Source organism: Mesoplodon mirus (genome assembly GCF_964341445.2).
Source record: "Mesoplodon mirus genome assembly, chromosome: 16".
Lineage (NCBI taxonomy): Eukaryota > Metazoa > Chordata > Mammalia > Artiodactyla > Ziphiidae > Mesoplodon > Mesoplodon mirus.
Window position 1 is genome coordinate 19237305 of NC_138992.1, and position 23131 is coordinate 19260435.

The following is a 23131-nucleotide window of genomic DNA, read 5'->3' on the forward strand; positions in this document are numbered from 1 at the left end:
TTTTTAGTGGGCTGCAGGGATTTGTGTTTCTGTTGTTGTTGTTTTTGCAGTACGCGGGCCTCTCACTGTTGTGGCCTCTCCCATTGCGGAGCACAGGCTCCGGACGCGCAGGCTCAGCAGCCATGGCTCATGGGCCCAGCTGCTCCGCGACATGTGGGATCTTCCCGGACCGGGGCACGAACCCGTGTCCCCTGCATCGCCAGGCGGACTCTCAACCACTGCGCCACCAGGGAAACCCAGGATTTGTGTTTTGTGATTTCATTTATCTGGAGCCCATACTACTGTGCTGTATATAATATAATCTAATGAAAAACAGGCAAGCACTTAGAAAGAGGAAAAGACATTCAGAGGAGTAAACCGAGGTTCTTTGAAGACAAATCATGACAAATAATTTCACTTTCTCTTCTGAAAGGACTACTAAGAAACTGCCATGACCAGAGTGATTGGAAGAAGACAAGTTTCCACTGGTCTTTCACAGAAGACAGCAGTTCCTGGGAAGCTGGGGTGATATATTGATGAAGCCCACAGGTTCCACTCTTACATATCCTGAGTTCAAGTCCTAATTATATCACTTTCCAGCTTTGTGAACTTAGGGGTAATATTTAACCTTTCAAAGTTTCTGTTTCATCTGTAATTGGAAATAACTAGAGTACCTACATGTTTAGTCTCCCATATTGAGGGCTGTTTCCTTACTCCGAGACACATGGTACTTTGATTCATTTCAATAGCTTTGGGATGGTAATTGCGGGCAGAGGAAAACATCACTAACAAGGTTTCTCACTTCCTTTATTCCCTGTCTAGTCTTACTTGTACGGCTCCTGTTCATTGCCTGAAAGTGGGATTCTTTAACTGTCTAAATAGTCCTGTACCCTAGAACTGGCACCCATCACTTGGTTACTGGGAGCCAATAGGGAAAGACTACATTTAGATATATATTTTAAAATTTTTTAAGGAGAAGATTATCTTTAATTTAAAACCAGGTATGGCTTACTGATCCCCCAAAGATAGCACTGGGTATACAGTGTAGAGAGACTACAGATCCATAGTGACATTTTATCACAGCATCTTTCTTTATTTGAGACTCTGAGGGGCAATTTTCTTCATATTTCTTTTAATGAAAACATAAAAATTGAGTAAGCAAGCATGATTTCTAAGTGAAAAATCGCGTGTAAACATTGTGTTTGCCATCTTCATGGCCATGAGGTAGCTTATCTGTTGATAGGGGAGACCCTGACCTTGGTCAACCTTGCTTAAGAACAATAAACAACAGTATGTTTCTCCATGATTAGTAAAAATATGGTGGTAGCACATACGTCCTCTAAGAGATTTTTCTGAGATTCTTCCCTAACATTACCTCACCTGGTTATGATGAATGTGCGTGAAATAAGACCATTCTTCTAAACAGTTAACGCTTTTCCTAACTTTTCCACATTCGACATGTTCACAAAATACTGTTTATTCCTGTTCACAGTAGGGATATGTTTACCAAAGAACCATGTTCATCTTAGTCCATAGGAAACTTCATGTCTTTAAGGAGGAAAGCTGTCCCAGGGAGAATCTTACATGGAAGGTAACAGCTTTTAATCAAGGTGAAATTTTCAAGGGGCTCAGCCTTCAGAACCATTTAGTCTATTCAAACTGAATGAGTGACAGGACTGTCATTTAAGTTTCCTCCAGAAGCTTGGTGCAATGAACAGAACAGGAGTTTTATAGTCTGTTATGGGCTGAATTGTATCTTCTCCCCAAAATCCGTATGTTGAAGCCCTACCTCAGCACTTCAGAATGGAACTATATTTGGAGATAAGGCCTGTAAATAGGTGGTTAAGTTAAACTGTGGCTTTTAGGGCAGTTTTAATCCAATCTGACTGGTGTCCTTATGTGAAGAGGAAATTTGGACACACAAAGGAACATGAGGGATGTGTGCACACATCCCTGAAAAGGCCATGTAAGGACACAGTGAGAAGACAGCCAACTGCAAGCCAAGGAGAGAGGTCTTGGCTAAGAGAGACCAAATCTGCCAACTCTTTGACCTTGGGCTTCCAGTCTCCAGAACTGTAAGACAATAAACTTCTGTTGTTTAAGCCCCCCGGTTTGTGATATTTTGTTATGGCAGCCCTAGCAAATGGAATCATAGTCACAGAGATCTAGGTGCAAATCCTAAATCTCCACTTAACAGCTCTTTAATCTTATCCTAAATAATTATCCCCTCTGCTTCAATTTTCTACCCTGGAAAATTAGGATAGTTACACATGTCTCATGGAGTTACTGTAATATTAAATAATACTATGGATGGTAAAATTCATAGAGGAGTCCCTTGCACTGAGGGGACTCATTAATCCACAAAATCTGTAACTTTCACCTACCTGGGAGCTTCTACCTGTGCTTCTGGTAACGGCCCCACAACTTGCCATAGGAAACAATACTAGCTTATTCTCAATCCACGTAGTTTGAACCGTCTCCACAGTAACTGGTTCAGCAGTAGACATATGGCCCAACGAGAGCCAACAAATTTCAATTCATAGATAAGTCTCCTCAATAACTCAAACAGTTATGAATTTCAAGACAGAGACTTGCTCTTTCTGCAGGGGTTGCAGAGAGGATAGACTATTACTGAAGTATCTGAATCTATTTTAGCACCACAAAATAAGAACCTTCTTTAAAATGAAGTCATTATAAGGGAAAAGAGAACCAAGGTGTGTTTGATTCTGAACACATCACTTGAGCCTGGATATAGCTCTGCCTGAAACCCTCCCTGTTACATGAGTCTATAAATTCCTCTTCTCTCTTTTGTTTGTATGATTAACCAGTTTAAGTTGGATTTGGTTTTGTTTCTTTCACTTGCAAACACAAGTTTCCTTACTATTATAACTACTAGACACTGATCAGAATCTTCTTATGAGGAGATCAAAACTTCAGGAGAGAATGGGCAAGTAAACATAATTACTGTGATAGATGCTGGAAGAGTAGCAGTTATGGGAACATAAAGGAGAAAATATCTAACTCTGCTTGCTCACACCTAAAACTCTCCTCTATTCTTTCTCCAGAAGAAGTAAACGAGATCCCTTTCATTGGGCTCCACCAGAATAAACTATATCTCAAGGTAAGTGCAGAAGAAAATAACCTAAAATACAGATTTGTCAATATATTAGGGCAGGTTGATACTAAAACGTTCTCATCAATAAAATTCATGTGGATTTTTATCTTTTGTCCAATTCCATGCACCCTGTAGGTCCAGCTAATGTGTCACCTCCTCTACCCAAGAGTCTTCTCAGCATCTGCCCCCATCTCCCTCTTTAGCAGTCTGGATTAATCTCATTCTCTGAAGGTAATTCCCCTCGGACTTCATAGCATCCACCACATTGTGTCATAGATGATGGGATGCATTGGGGATGATATATTATTTTCTTTGTATCCCTAGTACATGGCACAGGGTCTCAGATGCAATAGGTGCTTTCTCAATAAAGGCTTCAAAGTAAAAGGAATAACATCCTTAAAAACAAGATGGATAAATGTGAGGTTAATGAAAATACAGTCAAATTAATTACTAATTGATTGAAATGTCATTCTTAATAATGGCTGATTAATGAATTGACTTCAGCCTGCTGGGGGGTCTATGGGAAAGGCTTATAATCTAGTAAGGCAGCCCAGGCAAGTACAGACAGTCCCCGATTTACGATGGTTTGATGTACCAATTTTTTGACTTTACAGTGATACAAAAGTGATATGCATTCAGTAGAAACTGTACTTCAGCTTTTGAATTTTGCTCTTTTCCTAGGCTAGCGATATGCAAGATGATACTTCCTCTTGATGCTGGGTGGTGGCAGTGAGCTGCAGTTCCCAGTCAGTCATGCAATCACGAGGGTAAACAATCAATACACTGACAACCATCTGTACCCAGACAACTGTTCTGTTTTTCACTTTCAGTACAGTAGCTAATAAATTACATGAGATATTCAACACCTTATTTTTAAAAAGATAATTTTGCCCAACTGTAGGCTAATGTAAGTGTTCTGAGCATGTCTAAGGCAGGCTAGGCTAAGCTATGGCGTTGCCTAGGTTAGGTGTATTAAATGCACTTTCAACTATGATATTTTCCACTTAGGAAGGGTTTATCTGGATGCAACCGCATTGTAAGTTGAGTATGATCTGTACACCAATATCTGTCTCTACTGTTCCCTCCACTTCATATTTTTGTTTCCTCTTCTGATTTACCCATCTTCCAGTATCAGTGTCATGCTCCAATGCCCCAGACTCCAGTCCCCCAGGCTCCAGTCCCCCAGGCTCCAATGCCCCAGGCTTCAATGCCCCAGGCTCCAATCCCCCAGGCTCGACACCCAAACTGGCTTTGACTCTTCCTCCTTCCTAACTCCCACCTTGATCCTTATTTTTTCTCACGTCCATCCTCTCTTTTTCCTTCTATCTCTACTGCCATTGTTTTACCTCTTCCTGCCCTTGTACACTAACCCGTGTTCCTTGCAGGTGAGCCCTAAATGGTCTTCATGGTGTTTTATTCACTGGTGGTTCCAAGGGCCTAGAATCGTGTCTGTTCTATATATAGTTGTTGAAATCCTGGTTTCTTTGGATCTGAACTTCACTTTTTCAAACCATCTTGCAAACTAATCTGTATAAAATCACATTTTCATTATAAAACTGCCCCATTGAAAACATTTCAGCAGTTCCTCTGTGTTTCTAGGCCAAGTCCAAACTAATTAGTCTAGTGTTTGGACTTTCACAGACTGGTATCAATGGAACTTTCTGGCATTATTTTCTGACATTGACCTGCATAACCTTCTATTCCTGCCCAACTTGTCTATCCATTGTTCATTAAAATGTCTTTCAATGTTTGCTCCCATTGAAAGGCACATGGTTTTCTCTCTGTTTGAAATTCATCTCCTCAGGGGAAAAAGTTATAAAGTAAAAGACATATATGACCATATGAGAAATTAAAAGTCTTTATATGACAAAATATGCCACATAAATATATAAAGTTTATCAACAAAAATATGAGAGACAAGGAAAAAATCAAACACTGACATAAAAAATGATTAATATTTTTAACGTACAAAACGTTTTTGCAAACTGCTTTGCAAAACAAGACAACAAATGAAATTAAAAGGTAATCTAAAAATATAAACAGTAAATGATGGATAAAATGCCCAGACTATTAGTCAGAAAAACATACATGTGTAGATGTCAATATCATATTTTTCCAAATTTAGTAATAATTATAAAAGATTAATTGCATCTGAAGTTGCCATAGCTACAGAAAGCACTCAGTCATTGCTTTTGGCAACATAAATTGCTACAACATTTCTGCAAAATAATCTGTCAATCATGATTAAAATTAAAAATCCACATACTCTGTTTTACCTTAGCGAACCTATTTTATGGGACTTAACTGTAAGAACAAATGTATACATGAGACTGTTTGCTTGTAGTGGCAAAAACAAAAAAAATAAACAATCTGAAAGTTTATCATCACGAGACTGATGAAAATATGAGGAATATTGTGCAACTACTAAAAATAATGAGAAAGATCTCTGAATAAGGAGTGAGCTCCATGTTATATTATGTAAAGAATGTCTCTTAGAGAGTCATATGCATATGATCCCATTTAGAAGAAAGAACAAATGAACAGAGCAAATATAGAGAAAAGTGTTAATACCAAGCTATTAATGATGGTTACAGGAGAGATTTGGATCTGTCGAGGGCAGCGTCACAGTGAAAAGAGAGATCATTACCTTTTTCTTTATATATCTTTATTTTGTACACATTTATACATGCTATGTGTTACGACAAACCTGAATTACTCTTATGATTTAAAAAATAAATCATAAATAATATAAAGGAACTGTGGCCCTTTTCTCCTTTTATAAATCGTACCAATGAGTCGTGCCTCAAATTAAATTCTAAATTATCTGAATTTACTGGTAAAATTATTTCCTTGGTAATTCACCATCTGGTGCCTTGTTACTACTTTCTAATTGCTGCCTTGAAGTATTATTTTAAATTGCATTGTTATTTAACTTCAGAATGTAAGTTCCTTGTGATAAGGGCAGACATTCTACACTTTGTTCTCAAGAGCTGTTTAAACTTCACAATGTGCTCACTCATTCATTCCTTGGACAAATATTTACTGAGTTTCAACCAGCTACCAAGTTCTGTGCTGGATCCTAGGGATACAACATTAGCTTGGACAAGACATGACCTAAGCCGAAAAGTTTGGTGGGAAGGAGGCACCAAGCAAGGTCTTGTAAATGTCACGAATGTTCTGAAGGGGAAATTACTGCCTGTTTTGTTGGCGTCTAACAAGGTGAGCCTTTGGAAAGATCAATGATGTAGGGGTAAGGAGACTAGGCTTTTACTCATCTCTACTGCTTCTCCTCAGATGACAAGATTACATATCAAATAAGAAAATAAAATGGAAGTGCTTTTTCAATATTAATATGCTAAACAAATGCAAGGAAATACAAAATGTAAGGAGATATGTATATTGTGACTAATTTATCACAATAACAATAATACCAACGTCAATAATGATAACAGCTAATGTTTATCAGGTGCTTAATATGGCCCTAGCTGGGTTGTTAATATGCATGGCATGCTGTCAACCAATCCCTTTACTGTTACCCATCCATTCCAGGGACCCATAAACTTCATTCCCCCTTCACCTCAGTCCTGTGTAACCTAGCAAAAAAAAGTGAGAATTTCAAGAATCCTGCAATCTTTCCTACTTGAATTACAAAGCACCCACTCTTTGTTTTCAGGCTTATTTTGTTTAAAAAGAATTCCTACTTGGAACCTACAAGTCTTTTGCAGTCACTGCATGTCTGAGTAACAGGGAGGAAAAAAACAAAAAACAAAACACAACTAACATTATCCTTAATGAAAAATACAACATTAAGTTTTGTGGGGCAGGTTTTCTTCTGCCTGAACATATCATTCATTATTCAAATGCAGTCACAGCCAAGTCAGCAGAAACAAATGCAAGGAGGAGGTATCCCATCCATCTAGGACTGAGTGCTGTGTTTCTGCAATGCAATGCAGTGGTTAAGAACAGGGCATCTGGGATCAGCACTCACTGGCTGTGAGATTTTGCAACTACTTCAATTCTTTCAGCATCAGTTTCCTCATTAGTAAATCAGAACAGTGAAATATCTTCCCCAGGGTGCTGTGGAGAGGAGTAAATGTGATGATACATGTGAAGGGCCAAACGGTGCCTGGAATGCAGTGAGTGCTCAGCAAATATTACATTATGACAGTATCATCCAATCGGCCCCCAGAGTTTCCAGCCACTAGAAATTAGAGGGATACATATTTTGTAATAACCTATAAGGGAAAAGAATCTGAAAAAAAATATATGTATATCTTGGATATATATACATATATATACACACTTATATATACATATATATGTATACCTGAAACTAATACAACATTGTAAATGAACTATACTTCAATTTAAAAAACAATAAAATAAAGAGAATGAGAAACCCCCTCAAAAAAAAAAAAAAAAAAGAAAGAAAGAAAGAAAAAAGAAAAGAAATTAGAGGGATAAAAAGAAGAGGCCAAGGGGAAGCAATGCATCTTTTAGCTCACACCTTGGCTGTGTGGATTTGCCACGCCCTGGCTGATATATATTTTTGCTTCCAGAGATTTGTGCTTCTGGCATTGAAATGTTTACAATACTCTATAGATGTAACATACAATATTCTGTCTAAATTTTCTTTCAGTACAAAGTGGGGCAGAAACAAATTTAAAGAAAAAGAGTAGTGTTGTTATTAAGTGTAAGTCATAACTGCTATTATATAAACGAATATCCCCCGACTATCTGTGAGAAAGGCAGTCCTCCCTGCTATCACTAAATAAGACAAAATATAAAAACTAAGAGTCGAGGCTACAGGTCATGTGATTAGCTTTTATTAAGAAAAAATGCCTAAAAAGTATTTATGATGTCTATTTTCAACTGCCTATTGGACTTTTCCATCTGGATGTTCATAGGTGGCTCAAACACAGTGTGGAACTCATTATAATCTGCCATTTTGCTTCTAAAATCTCTCTAATACACCCTCTCCCGACAGCCTTAATGCATCCCTTGTTTGTAATTCATGTTCCACCAGGAGCTTCTCACATCCTTCAGTCTATCATCATCCCTTCCAAGAGATTTACCTGCCTGAAAAACAAATTTAATTACATCATTCTCCTACTCAAAAACTTCCATTGGCTACTCTGGTTTATACAATCATTTGGCTGCTCAGACCCAATAAATACAACTTCTACAGAATAGCTATGAAACCTGGAAAAAAGAAAGAAAGAAAGAAAGAAAGAAAGAAAGAAAGAAAGAAAGAAAGAGAAGAAAAAAGAAAACCCAAGGTACGATGAAGATGAGGTTAACAAAGCATAATGAAGCATATGAATATTTACATAGAAGCCACTGGAGCTGGGATAGGGAAAAAATTCTGTCTTCTACCTTATTAAAAGATCCATCCTAGGGTTTCCCTGGTGGCGCAGTGGTTGAGAGTCCATCTGCCGATGCAGGGGACACGGGTTCGTGCCCCGGTCTGGGAAGATCCCACATGCCGCGGAGCAGCTGGGCCCGTGAGCCATGGCTGCTGAGCCTGCGCGTCCGGAGCCTGTGCTCCGCAACGGGAGAGGTCGCAACAGTGAGAGGCCCGTGTACCGCAAAAAAATAAAAAATAAAAATAAAGATCCATCCTATTTACCTAAAAGGAGGTAGAGTGAAACTTAGTTCCTCTTCCACTGGACACCCCTGCTCCAAGACTAGGTCTCTACTGACAAGTCACTTTGTTACATGAGTGATGTTTTTTGACATGGCAGAGTACTGCGCCCTAACCTCATTCCAAAAGGTAAGACAGAAAGGGATATAGGAGGACAGGCAGTGGGACGATGCATTTTGGTAGTTTCAGTTCCCAGTAATAAAACTTTTTAGGAAGGCACAGGAACACCTTGGGAGCTGTGAATGCTGGACGTTTTAGTTTTGCATACGCTCATTTGTTCAGAGTTAAAATGTTAGTCAAGAAAGAGGGAGCAGGAACAAGTTCCATGTTAGTATTGTTGGGCAACATTAGAATAATACCAACATGGTATTGCTTTCCTTGATCATCAGGAGATGATAGATGTAGATATAGATATAGATATTGTTGATTAAAAAATAGGTACAACCTAAGAGTTGAGAGTTATGTTTTATTTGGCAGACAAACAGGACTTCAAGCCCTGGAGGCAGCATCTCAGGTAACCCTGAGAAAACTGTTCTGGGGAAGCGAGGGGGCAGCTAGGATATAGAGGAGTTTTGCAACAAAGGGCAGGTAGTCGGAACAAAAGATTACTGTTTATGAAAGAAAACTAGATATCTCAAGTTTAGGAATTTAGTGCTTTTCTATGTATGGGAAGATGCAAGAGTCTGGGCTCACAGAAATCATTCCTTTGATGTGCACCTCAGCTCTCTGGGGCCAGTATCCTGTGTTTTCACACTTGAGTTTCCTCAGGGCTCACCGCTGGGGGTTGCTGCAGTCTGATGGCTACTGGACGGCAGGTATTCTTTCCTTCCTGTGTTCCCTCAGGGCTCACCAGCTGGCCTTTGGAGGCGGCTGCAATCTGTAATCGCTGATACCTGTGACATCCTTTGTTTACTGATATGACAGGCAATATTTTATTTCTCAATATAGATATAGATACCTATGTATATGTTAATCAAAAATTGCCCATTTTAATAAAAATATAATGTCCCCTTAGGAGTACTCTAATCTAGGAAGGCAGGTCATAGCCCTTTGTACACTCTAGGTGAGCTTTATTTCAGTGTATTTGGTCTGTGCCTATGGTCTAGTACTGGCTTTTTCCCAAGATCATTGGTGGCATTGTCCAAGACTTGCTCTTCAAGTGCTAGGGCAACACTGATAAAACAGTTCCAGAGACGCTCCTTTGTGGTATATCAAAGTCTCCCAGTCTCTTTGTGGACTTTCATTTTGGTCTGGAGCACACTGTCACCCTTGCTGCCAACTTCCCATTGGACATATGGGTCTCTTCCTTTTGGTTGTCCTGTCATTTGGTCACTCAGCATGTGGTCTGATGAGAGAGATGTTATAGTCATAGCTATTGGCTCTGAATATCAAAATCTTTTTCTAAATATTTGTTCATCTCAGGCCAGGCAGAACAACACCATGTAAAATATTTTTGACTGCAACCAATATTGTAATGTCTTACACATACACCCATCCCTGGGTGATATGTTACATAAATGACCTTCAGAAGAGTCACAAACAAGAGTACTGTGCTTTAGTTTCCTTCTCTTTAGATAGGGATAATGATTCCTATAATACGTCAGTGGAGCTAAAGCGAAATAATGGATAAACCCTTTGTAAATTTTAAAGACTCGCATTTATATGATTTATTTCACAGATACAAGTATTGTCAAGAGACCTGAAAGGATGCTTCCAGAGTTTTCAAATCAAGAACAATCATGATAAACAATATGAAAACAATTAAATTATTCAGATGCTACTTGACTTGAGTCTCTGAGTGTCAGATTTTAACTGCATATATTTATAATTCCTTTATAAAAGAGCAGAGAAAGCTGTAAAATATAACTGAAAGAATTTTGGAAAATTATAGAATATTGCAGATCACATAGCAGTGTGAAAACCAGACAGACTGGTTATCAGTTGGAATATCCTGAAAAGATGTGGAGAGGCCAAATAAAACCATTTCTAACAGAATTAGAAAGTTTCCAGAAGTAGTATTTTATAAACACAAATAAAAAAAGACATCTAAGTTGTATCTGGCCTACACATATGGCTAATGACCTAAGACCAACAGAATTGCCTCCCTAGGGTACAGACAGTGGCTAAAGGAAAATATTCCTTAAAGGAAAAAAAGAAGAAGAAGGAAAAATAATTCTCATTCTCCCTTGGGTTTTGCTAATCTGTGGTTTTCTAATATTTAAAGAGTCCTTAACAATGTGTCAGAGATGGTGCTAAATGCTTTATGTGGCTTAGCTGATTTCTCCTCATCACAATCCTATGAAGTAGTCATACCATTATTAACCCATGTTACAGATAAAAGGACTGAGGCTTGGTTTTTTCTGTCTTAATTCATTTAATCCTACTAGGGTATATTTACACTATTATTATTCCTATTTAATTGATAAGAAGCCCCAGGCTCAATTGGAGAACTACAGAAAGCAAGCACCATTAGTGAAGAGAAAGGGTGGTCTCAAGTTTGTGAGCGTCTGATGAATAAAAGTTGACTTTGCAGTGAGACTAAAATAGGTAGGAAATGGCAGCAAGGAGCAGAAGGTGGTGCATTTCCCTGGTAGATTTCTGTTTGTAGAACCAAGGTTACAACCTATGAGCCTTTGTTTAGGGATGTGGGAGAGAAGACTTATGGTGACTACTAACAGCAATGGAAGCTAATGAAAAATAATGATGATAGCTGAGCTATACGCTAAACGTGTCTTGATTTTCAAATTCAGCTTTTGAGATTGGCAATAAAATTATCTCCATTTAAAAAATGAGGACACTGAGACTTAAGATCACATCGGTAGGTAAGTGGCAGAGCTCAAATTCATAACCATACATTGTCTCCAAAGCCCATGATCTTTACCAACATGCAAGCACCTATTACTACAGTCCCTAGTAACAACTGATATATAGCCAAATTATTATGTGAGTTGGGGGGAGAAATGGTATAGGTAAAGGATACGACTTTCTTAAATGAAACAAGCTAATTTTTTTTTTTTTTTGGTTATTACATCCTCACTCATCTTTGCCCACACTTTGATTGACTGGACTTTTATTTCTCCCCTCCTGACCTAACCTTGAAATGTTTTCTTGGCATCTATTCAAAGAGAAAAAGAGGAGAAAAATTGGTTCAGAACATCCATCCATTGGAATATAAAGTTGAAAAAGCCAAGCCTCTTAAAATTTTGGTCTGACCTTGTGCATAACATACACATTAAAACTCTTAATGAAAGAATCCGGTGAATTAATACAATTAAAAAAAAGGTTTTGGGAAAATACCTACTTGCTTAACCTCTCTGATAAAGTCACCAGAAAGAAATCAGCAACTTAATTTGTACCAAGGTGACCCAGCTAAAACAGTTCTGTACCATGTTTATACATTGACCTCCTTTTCTAATGTGAATTTATAAAACCTAAGGAAGGATCATTTCATGCCTAATGAGGATGATAAAACCTGAGGACAGGGCTTCCCTGGTGGCGCAGTGGTTGAGGGTCCGCCTGCCGATGCAGGGGACACGGGTTTGTGCCCCGGTCCGGGAGGATCGCACATGCCACAGAGCGGCTGGGCCCATGAGCCATGGCCGCTGAGCCTGCGTGTCTGGAGCATGTGCTCCGCAATGCGAGAGGCCACGGCAGTGAGAGGCCCGCATATTGAAAAACAAAAAAACAAAAACAAAAACAAAACAAAACAAAAACCTGAGGACAATGGTAGAACATGGCGGAATGGAACAATGACTGGCTTGGGAATCTGGAAGAGGAGTTTTAGCTCTGCCACCAATGAACAGCTGTGTAAACTAGAACAAGTGATTTTACCTCTCTGGGTTTCAGTTTTCACAAATGTAAAAATAACTGGGGTTAAATCAAATAAACTCTGAAGTTATTTTACACATAGTGAGACTTCTGATTGGAGTGTGAAAGTGACCCAGATATTGCTGGGCATACTGGCCATCTGTTTGGAGGCTGAGAACACTTCTGGGAAGTAACTCAAGTGTGTCAACTGCTGGGATGCAGAGCCATGTTCAGAAAAAATACTGGCCAGATTGAAGTCCATTTCCTAGAGGTAAGGGGTTTTCTGGGAAAGAAACTATCCCATAAGACAGAGGTTTACGTCCTGGCAAAGCCACATGTACCTTGTAGTGTCTGGCACTCAGATGTGGGCCCTGGACCACCCGTGCATGGGTTCCATAGGGACCAATAGGAGCTTTAAGCAAAAACTAAAGTAGCTGTTTCATCCTGCCCTGTAAAATCCTGTGATGCAGTCAACACTGCTTAGGGGCCCCTCCAGCTGATTAGACGGTTTAGCATTCTGATTGGAGCATGAAGTCCAACCAGAATTGAATCAGGTTTCAACCCGCCACCTTCCAGCTGTGTGGCCTTAGGCTAGTGACTTAATAGTTCTAACCTCGGTTTCCTCATCTGTCAGATGAGAATTATAATGTCTTCTTTCTCAAAGTCTACTGAGATAGTTCAACTTAAAAATGGCTGGATAGCACTCACGCAGTGCCGGGTCGATGGCGTCTAGCCAATGTGTGTTAGTATTACTGCTGCCACCACCAGGACTGAGGTTGTCATTACAGTCACGCTGAAGGGGAGAGAGCCTTGCTTGGCCCCATGAGTTCATCACAGGCCAGTTGCGTGGAGTCAAGATGGCGACTTGTAGGAGTTGCTGTGCCCTCAGAAGCAAAGGAAAGCCTTCCTTACTGAGTGAAGTGGCACTGAGTTAATGGCCAGGCCAGGTTGAGACAGGGGGTACCAGGGAAATGGTGGCACAGCTGTGCTTACAGAAAACCAGTGGCCACTGGTGGGAAAGTTCTTTGACCACTGAAGTGGTACAATGGCAGTGTCTCCCAAGACCAGTTGTTTTCTTGGAAGCATTGCAACACGTTTTGGGGAACTGCAAGACATCCTTGGAAACTATTTTCAAGCAACGGTCAGGGGATCTTGGAAAATTTGGGTTTGTTTATTTCATCAAAAGTATTTATTGAGGGCTTCCCTGGTGGTGCAGTGGTTGAGAATCTACCTGCTAATGCAGGGGACACGGGTTCGAGCCCTGGTCTGGGAAGATCCCACATGCCACGGAGCAACTAGGCCCGTGAGCCACAACTACTGAGCCTGCGCGTCTGGAGCCTGTGCTCCGCAACAAGAGAGGCCACAATAGTGAGAGGCCCGCGCACCGCGTTGAAGAGTGGCCCCCACCTGCCACAACTAGGGAAAGCCCTCGCACAGAAACGAAGACCCAACACAGCCAAAAGTAATATAAGTAAATAAATTAATTAAATAAATTAAAAAGTAACTGTACCATTTTAAAAAAAAAGGAATCTTAAAAAAAAAGTATTTATTGAGCAATCGCTATGTGTCAGGAACTCTTCTAGACAGTAGGAAAATACACTCAGCAAGATGAACAGGGCCCCTGCTTTCATGAAGCTTGTATTCTAGGACTGACTGTAGATATATAAAAACACAAGGGATTTTCATTTAGTAGTAAGTCTGTGAAAATAACAACAAAATGTCTTGGGAACTATGACAGAGAGTGAAGGGGGTCGTCAGGCAGGGCCCCACTGTGCAAATGGCATTTGAGCTAAAACCAGAATGAGAAGAAGGAACTCTCCTTGGGAAGATCTGGGGCAAGTTTGGGTCAGACAGAGGGAACATCAAGTGCAAAAATCCTGGGTCGGGAGTGGGAGACAAAGCAAGGATGCCTGAAGCAGACTACAAGTGGACAAGTAGTTTGAGGTGGGAGAAGTTGGGAGAAGCCAGATGGATCGCAAAGGAGCTTTAAGACCACATACATAGACATACACCCAAATTTCATTGAAAGAAAAACCTCCTAAACCAAAAACCAAAATAAGCAATAGGGTGAAATATCATTAATTTCCAAACAAACGAATGAAGTGATGGAGTTCATTATCAAAGATGAGGCACGTGATCACTTTCAGCATGTTTTAGGGTCCAGTACAATGTTGGGCTGTGAGCTTGCATAAATTCCATGTTCTGAGGCAGAGCCTATCCATTTATCAAAAAGGGGTCAGTGGGCTGTATTTTCAAACATGATTCTAATAGACTCTAGTAGATGTCATGGAATGATGGTGGACACAGAGCCAGAAGGCCAGGGGTCAAGTTCAAGTTGCATGACTGTGTAATATCTACATGGAAGACCTTGGGACCTCCACTTGGCCTCATAGAGACTGTTTCCTTATCTTTCAGGTTAAAGTAATTGCTACCACGTTGAAAAATTGTGAAACTTAAACAAGATAATGTATTTGAAAGTTCCTTGGAAATTGTGAAGCATCACCCAAATATTTCTTATTGGTTTTACATTTCTTTTTAACAGTTCTTGTTAAAATTTCTTGTTATTGCTGTTTTCAAGTAAAACCACTAGAGGTCAGAATTTCACACAAATTGTTTAAAGAAACCACCAACGTGGGGGGAAAAAAGAAGAGAACATTTTCCTACTAAGCAGCATAAAATAAGCTTAAGGCATAGAAAGAAAAATAAAAATGGCTTTCAATGAAGAATTTTTTATAACTAGAGCAATACTTATTCTCAAAATGACTACTCAAAAGACTTAGACAAATAAGAAGAAGGAAAGATAAATAGAATCTGTTAAGTATCTATTCATAATGTCTACACAGCTTAAAGTTCACTTTGATTATCCGATGTTATTCTTAAAAGAGGTCTGTGATGAGGCTCATTTTGCAAATAAAGAATGGAAGCATAAACAGATGTAATACCATCCTGAAGATCAAGCAGATTCAATCCAATGTCTTTTTTTCCCACTAAGTCAAGCTTGGGAAGCAGTGCAATAAAAAATGGTGTGTCTGTCTTAGACGATATATTATATGACAGAGCAGTATTAATGGTTTTCCATTTGCAACTCTATATATTTTTATTAAATTCCAAGTCTCCCAAATGAATTTAGGGAAAACTCCTTTTATTGTTTGTTTCTCAGAGTATCTGGAAGTTTCTGCACACAGTGCTGATAACTATGGTATTGAGATGTTTAGCCATGGAGAAAAATATAGACCAGCGTGCTCTTAAAAAATATATATTAAACAAAAGCAATAATCCAGTTCTTTAAAATGTTTGCTTAGCCATCAAGCTTTTTTTTTTGTCATTTTGTAGAGATAAATATACAAATCTGCCTTATTCATGGGTGGGGAGGACTGTCACCGTGTTCATGACAGGATGAAGTAGAGTAGATGGCAGTTTATATCTCGAGAGAAGACAAAAAAAAAAACATGTCTTGTGTTTTGGTGTATCCACAATGTCTAGCACAGGACATAGAGCAGAGGAAGGGTAGTAATGAATAGGCTTTTGATGTTATGCATGTGGTACACATACAGGCAATTTGCAAACTAAAAATGAGTTAACTGACCCCAAGAGTTTGCACTCTAACACCAGCTTTCAATGTAGGTACAAGTTCTTCCTTAGCTTGAAACCTTTAGAATCCCACATGATGCCTGGGACTTAGTTGGTATGCAGTACGTTCCAGAATCTTATAATCTTTTTAATAAAAAAAGCCACTGAGAACCCATTTGATGCCAAGCCCCCAGGTTCTAGGGGAAGGAGAAATCATACCAAGTCCATAACTTAGTTCCGAAACCCGGAGCTCTAGAGGGCTCCTTCCCAAGTCTTTCCTCCCCAGGAGCACTTGCTTCTTCATTCTGTCACACTTCTGCTTGTAATCATCTCATAATTTCTACACAGGCTCAGGAAGAGAGTTAAAGAGGTTTCCATTGTTTGAAACCTTAGAGTTTCTAATGGGAAGGGAGAAGTTTTGTGTTACGTTAAAAAAATGAGGGTTGGAAGCCTCATGGTGGACCCCACGCTGGTATCCAGCAAATATTAATTGCCCCCCGCTCTCCCTCCTAAATTATTTACGTCTCCATTGCTCATGACACTAATATATATAATTGAATGCATCACTTGTGCCTAAAATCGTGCTTAGCACTTAATAGGTATTCAATGTATGCTGGCTGAGTTGGAATGAATAGAACTGTTGAATGGGACGATATTTTGGACACGATTTTAACAATTCTTTGTCCATTCTTCTTCCAGTTTGAAAGTTGCAGTTTCTCTGCAAGGAAAACTGCTTAACAGTTCTGTTCTAAAATGGATTCTCCCATTTGAAGGGACCAAGTTTTAATTTTAATTTTTAGCATTTCCCATGAAAGCCCAGGAATAATACAAAATGTCCTCTATTCTATGAAAAGTCCAGCAATGGTTTTAAGTAAGTACTTTATTTCTAATTGATACTTTGTTTTCTGAACATTTACCCTCGCATTATTCATTTATTCACCCAAGAAATGATTTGGAAGCCCCAAGGCCTCATTGTCCTTCCCTGCATTTATTCTATGGTATCAAAGGTTAAAACTTGGATTGCAATCTTAGGAGGAAATTAATTCACTGATTAAGAAAAATGCACTTTAAGCAATACACATTTAAATAACTGACAAGCACGGGGCAATGTTTTTCTATTTTTTTTTAAAGACCCTTTTTTTCTACTTAAAATTTTAAGCAGATGCAGTTCTTCCACCATCTAGCCTGGAGAAACATAGCATGAATTACGAATGAGGGAGCACCAATTTGTACTGCAGTGACCACTTTCAGAACAAAAGGGTCAGAGCTGAAACCAGGAAAACAGCAGCATTTTTTTTTTTTACCAACCAGTTGCTTGAAGCTCATTTGGACCTTGGCTCTACTTGAAAAACAATGTTTGCAATATTCTATCATCCTTCAGCTGAAGGCACTTGGCCCTAAAACTCCACTTTCAAATAAAGAAATGTTCATTTCTATGCCACCTCCAATCCTTGATGAAAATTCTCCTCTTCATTGGAACCCAGAAGCCCATTAATGTATGAAATACATGAAAGAATTCATTTTTACTTTACTGAGCTTTTGTCTAGTAGCTTTACCAAAATCAGTCTGAGAAAGCAGTTGGAGTAAAAACAGCCCATGAACAGAGATGCTCTTAAGGAAAGGATTCCAGAAGGTTGATGTCTTGCTTGTGTATCTCCCCTGGAGCAGCATGGAAGATGGAACTTCCCCCCGCCCTGGGTGAATTCCATCACATCCCTGCCCCAGCCTTCCAGCGCCTTCCCACGTTCTCTTACCTAACACCAAGGGAGATCTTAAAATAAGTAACAAGACATTGATTTTTCTAAAATAGAAGGAAAGTGAGAGAACTCTAAGGAAGGGAGTAGAGAAAGTCATTGGGGGCTAGAGGGGTTAAGAGATGAAGTAAGAGAGCTTACTTACTAGATATGAGCATTTCATTTTTCTTTCCTCACCTTTGGGTCCTGGTGAAACTATGTGTGTGGCACAGACTTCAGTCGTAGGACGACTATCAACGTCCAGACCCAGACTCTGAATTTGCAAAAGAAAGAGCACCAGGAGGATGAACTGATTCCTTCGAAGATGGGCTGCAAAGCCACCCATTGCTGTGGTTCGCTGCCCAGAAGTGCCAAATAAACAGCTTTATTTTAAATAAAACCTTCTTCTTTAGGGAAGACGGGGAAATATCTGGAACACACATTCCAAAAAGGGCTGTAAAACAGGAAGGAAGCATATCCTAGGTTGTTTATTTTCTCAGTGTTCCAAATGAACCATACATTGTCCAGACTGTTTATTTTCAAGTGACAACAATTTATTGAAAATTATCTCTGAACTAAACACTCAAGTGTGCGGGTCAGCAGAAACACTCAGAGAACAGAGGGGACAGAGATACCTTCAACTCAGTGCATGAATGGACAATTTAATACCCAAATTGCACTTAAATGTTGGGGCTCCAGAAAGATTGAGCCAGACATTTCTTGAATTACCTACATATGATGTAATCGTTATGCATGGCATTGAGCTTTTTCACAAGGAAATATTCATTACTTGCTGCTGGTGGCAGTTGAACACTAATACTCCCAACTGACCTCCATGACCTTATTTCTTTCTTCTCTTGCTACAAAGAATTGTCTTGGGATTGAACCCCAAAGGAAGGAACACCACTTCACTGCAAAGCAATTTTGCAATAAGTATCAAGAATCTTAAAAATGTTTATGGCCTTTGCCCTAGTAATTGGCCTTCTGGTACACTGTCTGAAAAAAAATATTCTGAAATGCGGGCAAAGCTTTATTTAAAAGATGTGGCCAAAAGGCGAAAGGACATCAGTTGCTTAATGATATGTTAATGGTTGGTAAGTCATCATTAAGTACAAATGCATGAGAGTACAGCATGACAATTTTATTAAAATGGTGTTTTCAGCAAGTTTTTGACAAAATGGGGAGAAAAAACCTTGTGGTATCACATTTGTTAAAAAGCAGAACAGATATAGATACAGATAATGTAACTACAAATATAGACATACATACAGAGATAGAAATAGAGATCTCCTTCTCTCTCTTTCTATATTTATCTGTTATCTGTCTATCTATCTACCTATCCATCTGTTCTACCTATCTGTTCCATCAACCCCATGACCTGTATGAGTAGCCTAGACTTAGTAAGATTCTGAAAAACTAGAACCAGGTCCTATAGCAGGGAGATTTCTTACCTCCTCCTTTTTTTTTTTTTTTTTTTTTTTTCGGTACGCGGTCCTCTCACTGTTGTGGCCTCTCCCGTTGCGGAGCACAGGCTCCGGATGCGCAGGCTCAGTGGCCATGGTTCACGGGCCCAGCCGCTCCGCAGCATGTGGGATCCTCCCGGACCGGGGCACGAACCCGTGTCCCCTGCATCGGCAGGCAGACTCTCAACCACTGCGCCACCAGGGAAGCCCACCTTCTCCATTCTTGAAGAGGCATGTTAACTAAGAGTTGGGCCAGAAGGGGTTTTGGACCTAGTTTCTTTGAAATTGGAAAAGAAGAACCTTACGTATTCTGATAAGAACTAATAAGGAATTATCCCTAAGAGATGTCATTTCAAATTATGGTCAATCTAAGAAATACAGGTAGATTTGTTTCTTATGGCTGCTGTAACAAAGTATCACAAACTAAGTGGCTTAAACAACAAAAATTTTTTGTCTCACTATTCTGGAGGCTAGAAATCTGAGATCAAGGTATTGGCAAGGCCATGCCTCTTCTGAAGACACCAGGAAAGGATTTGTTCCAGGCCCATCTCATAGCCTCTGAGTGCCTTGGCTTGTGAAAGCATAACTCCAATCTTCAAGTAGAGTTCTCCCTGTGTGTGTGTGTCTCTGTGTCCAAATGTTTCCCTTTTTATAGACATACAATTTGTAATGGATTAGGACTCCCCTTAATGATCTCATTTTAACTTGATTACCTGTTTAACAACCCTGTGTCTAAACAGAGTTACATTATGAGGTACTGGGGATTAGAACTTCAACATGTAATTATTTTTGCCTGGGGAGACTCAATTCAACCCATAACAACAGGTTTGTAGTACAACTAAACTGATCTTTTCATAAGCAATAAAGGGAAAGGGAGGGAAAGGAACTGGCATTGATTGAACAGTCATTATGTGCAAGGATAGGTCTCTTAACTTATTTATCTTATTTAAACCTTAAAATAGCCCTGTGGAATAGATAGTAATTCCCTCATTTTACAGGCAAAGTACCTGAGGCTCAGAAAAGTTAAGCAGTTTTGCCAAGGTCACTGTGATGGTTGATTTTATTAGTCAACTTGACTGGATCATGGGTGCCAGATACTTGGCTATACATTACTTCTGGGCACGTCTGTGAGGATGTTTCCAGATGAGATTAGCATTTGGGCTGGTAAACCGAGTAAAGCAGGTTGGCCTCCCCAAAGTGAATGGGCCTCATCCAATCCTTTGAGGGCCTGAGTACAACAAAAAGACAGAGAGAGAGAGAACTTGCTCTCTGTCTGAGCACTTGAACTGGGACTGGCTTTTTCCTGCACTTGGACCGGAACTTACAGCATTATTTATCCTCGTTCTCAGGCCTTTGGACTGGGACTGGGATTTACACCATTGTCTCCCCTGATTCTCGAGGTCTTTGGGATTGGACTGAAGCTATGCCACTAGCTTTCCTGGGCCTTCAGCTTGCAGATGGCAGACTGTGGGACTTCTCATCCTCCATAATTATGTAAGCCAGTTTCTTATAATAAATCTTTCTCTTTCTAGAAATAGATATATACAGATAGATAGAGATAGAGATAGTGATAGAGATAGAGATATATCCTGTTGGTTCTGTTTCTCTGGAGAACCCTGACTAATAGTCACCCATTGAAAAGGGGACAAAAGAAATTCAAATACAAATTATGTCTAAAAATTCCTGCTTTAAAATGCTATTTGGATTCCATAAAGCTGAATATTCTCAAGCTTTGAAGGTGCATTCATTTTCACACATGCTTAAAATGTCAAAAGTGGATGCATTTGTCATATTAACAGTGATAGGAAAATGGTGGGAATTAATAGAATGGTGTTAGAGGCCTCAAATTCCACATTTGTCATAATCAACTGTATGACATAGAGCAAATCACTCAACTTCCATTGCCACAAGGCATATAAAGTGAGTTTGGACTTGATGTTTAATATACTTTCTGAATTCTATGATTCTTTGAAAATAGGTGTTCTTTAAGCTACTTAGACTATTCTAAATCTATTTTACTTCTTTCATTTCTTTTCTCTTTTTTTTTTTTGAGGTACGTGGGCCTCTCACTGTTGTGGCCTCTCCCGTTGCGGAGCACAGGCTCCAGACGTGCAGGCTCAGTGGCCACGGCTCACGGGCCCAGCCGCTCCACGGCATGTGGGATCTTCCCGGACCGGGGCACGAACCCGTGTCCCCTGCATCGGCAGGTGGACTCTCAACCACTGCGCCACCAGGGAAGCCCCTTTCATTTCTTTTTTAAGCATTGCCTGGCACACAATGAACATACATTCTTTACATTCATATGCAGAAATCCACTGGTAACAGTTTGAAGCAATAGTCCTTAGTATTTTTCCTTGGATGTCCTATTCCTGTTCTTTCCAACATTTTTTTTAAACTCAATGATGCATATAATATCTTTCTATATTAATGAATAGACTATTACAACAAAATTTAAATTAGTGCAGATTATTCATTACATGTTTTATATGTAAAACATGATTTAGTCAATCAATGCACTAGTGTTGGGAATTTAAAATTTCTAATATTATAACACTGTGATAAACATCTTTAGAGCTCAATCTGTGTTCCCAGTCCTTTTGATCTTGAAGAAGACAAATGTATATGGCTTGGTAAGTCACTGAATGTTGAGAACAACAGATAAAGAGAAATTTAAAAAAAAACTCATATATTGTAATCATACAGTGCTTTCCTTTCTCATGGAGACTATGGTCTCCAGGATTAATTTTTTTCTCATCTGGCTTGGAAATATAGTTCCCTTTTTCCCTCACTGATAAATACGGGAGCTTTTAAATAGGTGGATATTCAAAGTAGAGGACTTTCATAGACTAGAGAGGATTGCTCTACTTTTAGCTAGGATTTACCAAGAAATGTGATCTTAAAAAACACTTTTCAGTTTCAATCTGGGTGACAGGAAAAAACACTATTGCCACTAAGAAACTCTGGTTGTGGAAAAAAATAATTTTGAAGGGAAAATAATGAGGCTGGGTGACTTTAAGGGAAAGGGAAACAACAGGATGGAGATTACAGGCAGGCATTTTGGAATGCAGGTCTTGATTCTAGGGGGAAATCTAGAATTTGAGATTTCAATCTGAGAGTCATAAGTATGGAGATTATAGATAAAAGTGGAATTTTGAGTGAGAAAAGAAGTTCAAGAATACCATACTTGAATATCATACTTGAATATTCAAGTATGAATAGCATATCATACTTGAATATTCAAGTATGAATACCAAGAGAGTCTATATTCAGGGGCCAGAAGGCAAAAGAAGGGCTAGCAAACAGATCACAGAGGGAGCAAAATGTCATGGAAGCCAAAGAACAAGAAAGTCTAAATGTATAATTGGTTCCAATTAATGCATGGAAGCATAAGATGAAGGTTGAGAATAAGCCATGGGATTTAGAAGTCAATAATTTATAAATACCACGTTATGAATGAAAGAGATCACTCAGTGAAGAGATTTCATCAAGATGAGAGGAAAGGAGTGACAAGGAGTCTCATAACCACTGGGAAAGTCATTATTGAACAGTCACAATAATATGAAAACTAATAATATCACTTACCTATATTGACCCATATCTCTCCTGCTTACTTACTCTCAGCATCTAAGAATATACTGTATTTTTTCTTAAGGGTTCTAAACAGTGTTTAAACCAGAGTGCAGTTAAAATTGAATGGTGTGGTAAATGAGACAGTGGAATCTAGCATAATTTACTATGAAATTTGTCGATGAAGAAAAAAATGTTGTAAAGAAAGTATTAATGGAACGTGGTCTGTGAAATGTTAAAAGTTGTGAGCCTG

General features: G+C 39.2%; 1 protein-coding gene across 2 annotated transcripts in view; it reads right to left on the bottom strand.

The window, feature by feature from the left end:
* COLEC10 (collectin subfamily member 10) overlaps nt 1–19859 on the bottom strand; it is a 43318-nt gene extending 23459 nt beyond the window's left edge. For both annotated transcript variants that reach the window (XM_082600765.1, XM_082600764.1), the window contains exon 1: nt 18047–19859. In XM_082600765.1, coding sequence (XP_082456891.1) covers nt 18047–18194 — 148 coding nt within the window. In that variant the 5' untranslated portion in view covers nt 18195–19859. The remainder of the gene's footprint in view (nt 1–18046) is intronic.
* Nucleotides 19860–23131: the final 3272 nt, after the last annotated feature.